Source organism: Physeter macrocephalus, unplaced genomic scaffold (genome assembly GCF_002837175.3).
Source record: "Physeter macrocephalus isolate SW-GA unplaced genomic scaffold, ASM283717v5 random_659, whole genome shotgun sequence".
Lineage (NCBI taxonomy): Eukaryota > Metazoa > Chordata > Mammalia > Artiodactyla > Physeteridae > Physeter > Physeter macrocephalus.
In genome coordinates, this window is record NW_021145889.1 from 43,123 (window position 1) to 50,000 (window position 6,878).

Below are 6,878 nucleotides of genomic sequence, written 5' to 3' on the forward strand. Positions count from 1 at the left end.
GGGGGCGTGTCCTCCTTCCCGCCACAAGCCCTACCAAGAGCAAAAGCTGAAAGTCTGAATGAATGAATGGTGAAGGAATGAAGGTGGGGTGGGGGTGGGGCAAATACTGGAGAGCATGAGTCTTATGGATCAGGTCTGGGGCCTCACTTTTGTTCAGGGGCGCGGGTGAGGGGACCATTGTCATTGTTATATAAGTGTCCCCAGGCCTCCCTGCAGTGGCTCGAGTGGTGGAGGTGGATGGGGAGAGGGGAAGGGGAGGCTTCTCTCTTGGTCAGGTAAATGGGCACCAGCCGCTATGGGCACAGAGGCCATAGGAGGAACTCAGGAGGGGCTCCACTGCTGGTTACAGTTCAGCAAGCCCCTCCGCCAGGTTCTCAGAGCTCTCACCTGCCTCCTCTCCCTCCTCCCCAGTCAGCTCAGGCCCCAGTGAGGGCCACATTCTCACAAAGGCCGTCCTGCTGGCCTGTGGACACACTCACAGGGCAGCAATGCCCCCAATACCCACTGATCACCATGGTCAGGCTGGGGATGGATGGTGGGAACCTGCCCCAGGGTCCATTGGAGGTGTTGGGCTGAGCTGGGGACCATGGTAGACCCTACTGGTCACTCTGTGTCCTCTGGGCCTGCGGAGGTTAGCTGGGCAGTAGCTCAGCCTCTCACAGCTTCTCCTTCGGGCTGGACAAGGAGGGGGCCCAGGGTCCACTCAGGGCCCCAGTCTGGGGTCTCCCTGGAGGCTCCTGGTAACAAACGGCCCCTCCCCTTCTGGGTGCTGGTATCCATGGCAACACTGTAGAGCCTTTCTCTCCCCAGGCCTGCTTGGATTTCAGGCCTCAGGTGAGTGTTGGCGGGAGGGCCTTGGGTCTGAGGGGGACAGGGACATCACCGGCAAAGGACTAGCACCTTTGGGGACACTTGCACTAGGCTGGGGGGCAGGACTACAGCTCCTGGAGGGCAAGGGTGACGGGGGATATGACAGGGAATGTGTGAACACCCAAGTGACATGGTGCCAGGGGTGGGGTGACCTGCTGCCCTGGCCTGGTCAGAAACACGCAGGTGTGGACACCCACGTGACTGGCAGTGTGCTGTCCTGTGGGGCAGACACACACACACACACCCCTTCTTGGAGAGTGACGCTCTGTGAACCAGCGGTGCCATCTTGGGGCTGCCGTACACACGCACGTGCGCTGGCCATGTAAGGAGAGCCCTGCAGGGGTGCCCACACACGGGACCCAGGGCAGCCCTACCATCCCTCCTCTCAGCTCCCTCAACAACAACAAGAATGGCCCCTGAGTCTTGTCAGGAGGCTGAAGATGCCGAGGAAGAGGCTTTCCCATCCCTGGTGGACCGAGAACTGGTCAGCGGCCACGTGGGGCCTCCAGCCAGCGCCTCTGCCGACGCTGGGGCTCCCGCGTGCCCTCAGGACACCAAGCCCAGCTCCACCAGGATGGTCTCCTCTGTCAACCCGCAGTAAGGAGGGGAGGGGGGAGGTCAGCCGCTTGGGCCAGGCCAGCCAGAGAGCAGGGCCTGATCAAACGGCAGGAGTGCTGGCCTTTCAGGTCTGCCCCGGAGTCCCTGGACCCCCGCATCCTGCGGCTGCTGTGGAGGCAGCGAGAACTGGAGATCCAGGCCCTGCGGTGGGCGATCGAGAACCACCGGGAGGCCCGACACTGCCGTATCCTGCAGGAAGTGGCTGGGCTTCCAGCCGAGAGGTCAGCAGCATACTGCTGGTGCCCCACCTCCCAGTCCCCGTCTCGACCCTAACTCCGAGTTTATGTCTGACTCCAAAGTCCACTGCCAAGACCGCAGCCCTGACCCTGGCCCTGACCTTCGCTTCTAGCCCCCGTCCTTACCTGGCCCTGATCCCCCACCCCAGCCCTGAAGAAGTTAATATACTGTAAAGCCACCCAGACCCTCGTCCCGAACATGTCCGTGGGTGCTGAACCCAACCTAGACGCCACCTCCAGCCCAGACCTCTTCAAGGCCTGACCTGGCCTGGCCCAGTTGCACTCTGTGCTCTCAGGCCCCTAATGACAGTGAAGCGGAGCCCCTCCTTCTCTCCTTGGCTGCCGACCCAGAGGTGGGGGCTGCTGAGATTGCCCTTTCCCCCAGGAGCTCGCACAGTCGGAAGCTCTTGCAAAACCAGGTCCGAAAGCTGACTCTGGAGTTGGAAGAGCAGAAAGAACAGGCCCAGCTGGTGAGGGACAGGTGGGATCGGGGAGTGGGGTGCGGGGCCCAAGCCGGGGTGAGGATGGGGGGGGGCCAGGCAGGGCTTGGCCTTGGCCGGCAGGGTCTACAGAAGGCCCCGCCCACCTCTGGGCCCTTCCCCGAACAGGAGAAGGCACACCTGGAGGAGCGGCTGCTGCAGACCGGAGACACCCTGCGGCAGCTGGAGGCCGAGCTGCAGGCCTTGCAGAAGTCCTGCCTCCTGCAGCTGGCCCGCTCCTCCTGGGTGGGCCGCATGCTGCGGTCCTCCGTGGGCAGCGTGGAGGTGAGCCTGGCCCCTGGGCGCCCCCCAAGCCCGCCGTCCTTGGTCTTCCCTCCGACAGGTAGCATGTCCCCTTGAGACTGGTGCTTCCGCTGGGGGTCCCTGGGCTGCCTGGGAGGCCTGCCCCCCTCAGGCTGCCTCTGGAACCAGGACCGAGGCCTGGGACAGGGAGGCGCTACAAGCCCTGTAGTCCCGCCACCTGATGCTTATCGAGTGTGTGACTCAGGTACTGGGGAGGTCAGAGGGGAGAGTGACCTTGGGCAGAGGGGAGCGCTTCCCCCCCCCGCCTGCTGCCCCTTTTGCAGGTGGTGATGGCAGAGACCCTGATGGACCCCAGTGACCTCTCTGAGAACGATCGGTCCCCCACTGCTGGGGAGGTAAGCGAGGCCCTCCAGCTGTGTTCTTGGCTCTGCAGCCCTGCGGGAGGGTCAGGTCATGCGCTTGTTGCCCCCTGGCCAGGGTTTCCAGCTGGAGGATGTGGACTGGAACAGCATCGCCCACCGGTACCCCAACCTCTTCACCAACCTCGAGTCCAGCTCAGATCAAAAGTAACTGCACTGGGTGGGGACTCCCTAGGGGTGAGGGGAGGGGAGGGCTTGCCTTGGTTGGTACGGACCAAACTCCAAGTTCCACCCCTTAGTGTCCCTGAACAGGTCACTTAGAAGGGAAAGGGCTCTGGGGCCATCTCTGTCCAGCCATGAGCCCTTTGCCCAGGCTGGATCCTAGGGACTGGGGCCACAACTTGGTGTGCCCTGCCCTCCTTATGGAAGTTGGATGGGGGCAGGGCTGGGGTCCAGGAGCTGAAGCCACGGGCAGCGAGCTGATCTTGACCTGCAGGCTCCCCCGGGCCCCGCCACTCCCGGAGCTCCCACCGGCCACACAGCCTGAGCGGCGGAACTCAGGGCTGTGCTGCCGGCAGAGGAGGCATCGTCTCAAGAGCGTCGAGTGGCGCTGCCCGCCCCTGGGGGGCAGCAGCAGCTCCAGGGGCGCCGACTCCGAGGCCAGCGGCTGCCTGCTGACTGCACGTTATCTCGTGCTGAAAGTGACAGGGGACCCTCCCCAGGCGCCAGGCCACACTGCTGAGCAGACAGAGGCACAGGCACAGAACCTCTGTGGGGACAGTCGAGCGACGTCAGAAGGTGGAGTGGGGCGGGTCTCCCCTGGTTTCTCCCCCCTCCCACCCCCGCAGGACTGTGATCTCTGCCCAAAGTCCTCGAGGGTGTCCCCCACCCTCTGGGCTTTCACAGTAGCCCAGTTTGAGGCAGTTGGGGCCTTTCCGGCCACATCCCTAGGGGTTAAGGTGGTCTTGGAGGACTACTGCCACTGCCTTTGTGCTCTGGCTTGAATCCACACCCCCCACCCCCCACAAGCACTGCCAGGCACTCCCCTGCTTCCCTCAGCCTCCTGGGTCCGCCATCTCTCCTGTCTGGGATCTGACCCTTGCCTGGGTGCTGCTTCTCTCCCACGTGGAACCTCAGGGCGCTGTGGGCCAGGTCTGGCCTCACAGGACATGTCCCCAGTGGACCCTCCATGTTGGGGTTCCCCTCCTGGACAGGCCGCCCCTCCCTGGATCTCCGGAAAACCCACTCAGACAGGCACGGCAAGAATGGCCAGGAGCCTGAGTCCAGTGCGGACCCCCACCCGCGGCATTCCGGGCGCTGTCCAAGGTGAGGAGGGGAGCGAGCCCCGAGCGCAGGAGCACGGGCAGGTCTCCTAGCGGGACCACGGTGGAAGGGGCCCGAACGTCTCGGCACAGCGCCCCTGCCCGCGCTCCCGCCCCAGCCCCACAGGCTCCTGCCTGAAGATCACCGCGGTGAGCCGCCGCCGGAGGTTCGTGCGCATCCTTAACCAGTCGCTGGAGGAGACGGCCGACCTGGGTGGCTTCGTGCTGCAGCAGCTGGTGCGCGACTTCCCTGTGTGCATGTACCGCTTCCCGCCCAGCACGCTGCTGGAGCCAAGGCACCACATCACGGTGCGCCCTGCTCCCCGCGGCCCTCGCGGCCCCGCCCCGGCCCCCCGCCGCCGCCCCTCGCCCCTCACCCGCCGCCGACGCCGTCCCCAGGTGTGGGGCGAGGCGCCCGGCAGCACCAAGCGGCAGCCACCCTCCTCCTTGGGCCAGGAGCCCGTCCACTTGCACTCCAGCCGGGGCTGCGTGACCCTCCTCCTGAACCCCCAAGGCGAGGTCAGTGCGGGTCCCAGCGGGGGTGGTGGGAAGGGCGGGCTTTGCGGGGTGGTGACCACCGTGTCCCCCACGGCCCCGCAGGTCCTCAGCGAGCACCAGGCCGCGCACTGCGTGACCCTCGTGTGCAGGATCTTTGCCGACAACACCGACTTGTCCATCGACCGTTTCCCGCTCTCAGAGGCCCGGCCCGGTGCCGACCTCGCGGAACAGCAGCCCCTGCCTCGACCCCCGCGCAAGGGTCGGGTGCAGGAGGCCCGGGCCGGGCGCCGGAGGCCGGGGTGGGGACCTCGGGGCCCTCAGTCCGTACCTCCTCCCCAGGCCCAGACTCCACAAAGACCCCAGACGCCCTGCTAGGACTGTCCCCCCACCTCCCCAGGGCCCGCCCTTGCCAGGACCACCCTCCAGCTATTCAGGACTCCCCTCCGGTCCTCCACCTCCCCTGGCCCCGTCCCCTCCGGAACCACCCCTTCCCGCGGACAGTCTCTTCTCTCACGACCCCCCTCACCGCCCTTCCCCGCAGGACGCGGGTCCAGTTGCCCCGCCTGAGCACCAGAAAGCTCCAACGCCAGCGAGAGGAGCCAGCGCGGCCCGAGGGCGCCGCCGAGACCCTCCCAGAGCTCCTGCCCGCCAGCCGCATCCCCATCCCTGGTGAGTGCGCAGCAGGGAGGGACGTGGAGGGAGGGCGGACAGCGAGAAGGGGGCGGCCGGCCGACCCCACACCCTCATTGTCCCGCGCAGAGGCCGGGCTGCGCGTCGAGGACTGCCAGGCTAGGAAGGAACACAAGCTCCGGGTGAGCGCTGGCGCGAGCGTCCGGGCAACCCCCGGCCCTGTCCCCGGCCCCCGCCCCGCCCCGCCTCCGCCCCCGCCCCGCCCCGCCCCGCCCCCGCCCCCGCCCTGCGGCCTCTCAGGCCCCGCCCCCCCAGGTGCGCCGGAAGAGCGTGGACCGCGGCTGTCCGATGGTGGCGCTGTCGGTGCAGAGCACGGCCGAGAGCAGGTTCGGCTTCCGCTTCCTCAGCTGCCCGCCCATCACCGCGGACTCGCGCTGGCAGGTGTAGGGCCAGGCAAGGGCGGCGGCACCGTCGCCTGTGCTCCCGCGTCTCCACGACTGTGGCTGCGGGGCGGGGCGGGGAGAAAGCGCCGGAGGCAGGCGGTGCCAGCTGTATAGTTTATTGAACCAACGCCGCCTACCAAGTAAACCGCGTTTCTGTACACCTGAGAGTCGAAAATGATTCGCTTGGTTTTACGGGTATCCGGCCCCAAGAGGAGGGAGCTGGCCACTCCATCCCCGCGCGGGGAAGCCCACAAGTCCACCAGGGATGGGAGGCGTTGTCGCACCCTGGTTAGCCTAGGGCAAGCGCCTCTGCTCGGGACCGCAGCAACCCAGGGGTGGCTCAGAGCCCTGGGGCGGCTGGAGGGCTGGCCAGGGGATGGCCAGGGGCCAGCTGCAGCCACCTCGGCCTGGGCCCAGTCTGCTCCTCCTGGGAAGGCCAGGCCACACGGAAGAGGTGGGCAGCTGGGCCAGCGGTGGCGAGTTGGACCACTCTCTCCTGGGATCCCCCTCTTCCCACGCGTGGTGCACTGCGTGACCCTCGTGTGCAGGATCTTTGCCGACAACACCGACTTGTCCATCGACCGTTTCCCGCTCTCAGAGGCCCGGCCCGGTGCCGACCTCGCGGAACAGCAGCCCCTGCCTCGACCCCCGCGCAAGGGTCGGGTGCAGGAGGCCCGGGCCGGGCGCCGGAGGCCGGGGTGGGGACCTCGGGGCCCTCAGTCCGTACCTCCTCCCCAGGCCCAGACTCCACAAAGACCCCAGACGCCCTGCTAGGACTGTCCCCCCACCTCCCCAGGGCCCGCCCTTGCCAGGACCACCCTCCAGCTATTCAGGACTCCCCTCCGGTCCTCCACCTCCCCTGGCCCCGTCCCCTCCGGAACCACCCCTTCCCGCGGACAGTCTCTTCTCTCACGACCCCCCTCACCGCCCTTCCCCGCAGGACGCGGGTCCAGTTGCCCCGCCTGAGCACCAGAAAGCTCCAACGCCAGCGAGAGGAGCCAGCGCGGCCCGAGGGCGCCGCCGAGACCCTCCCAGAGCTCCTGCCCGCCAGCCGCATCCCCATCCCTGGTGAGTGCGCAGCAGGGAGGGACGTGGAGGGAGGGCGGACAGCGAGAAGGGGGCGGCCGGCCGACCCCACACCCTCATTGTCCCGCGCAGA

General features: G+C 67.2%; 1 protein-coding gene across 5 annotated transcripts in view; it reads left to right on the forward strand.

The window, feature by feature from the left end:
• LOC112066995 (lamin tail domain-containing protein 2) overlaps positions 1–5,873 on the forward strand; it is a 12,716-nt gene extending 6,843 nt beyond the window's left edge. Inside the window, exons 1-15 of one of the 5 annotated variants that reach the window (XM_055083177.1) lie at positions 61–834; positions 1,260–1,467; positions 1,557–1,709; positions 2,110–2,194; positions 2,333–2,488; positions 2,791–2,862; positions 2,945–3,033; positions 3,323–3,624; positions 4,041–4,152; positions 4,268–4,457; positions 4,548–4,667; positions 4,749–4,945; positions 5,188–5,315; positions 5,406–5,458; positions 5,592–5,873. In XM_055083177.1, coding sequence (XP_054939152.1) covers positions 1,280–1,467; positions 1,557–1,709; positions 2,110–2,194; positions 2,333–2,488; positions 2,791–2,862; positions 2,945–3,033; positions 3,323–3,624; positions 4,041–4,152; positions 4,268–4,457; positions 4,548–4,667; positions 4,749–4,945; positions 5,188–5,315; positions 5,406–5,458; positions 5,592–5,723 — 1,977 coding nt within the window. In that variant the 5' untranslated portion in view covers positions 61–834; positions 1,260–1,279 and the 3' untranslated portion in view covers positions 5,724–5,873. Of the gene's footprint in view, positions 1–58; positions 1,468–1,556; positions 1,710–2,109; positions 2,195–2,332; positions 2,489–2,790; positions 2,863–2,944; positions 3,034–3,322; positions 3,625–4,040; positions 4,153–4,267; positions 4,458–4,547; positions 4,668–4,748; positions 4,946–5,187; positions 5,316–5,405; positions 5,459–5,591 lie in introns of those variants that run through there. The other 4 variants (XM_055083176.1, XM_055083179.1, XM_055083178.1 and 1 more) reach the window with 4 other exon arrangements.
• The last annotated feature ends 1,005 nt before the right edge of the window (positions 5,874–6,878 follow it).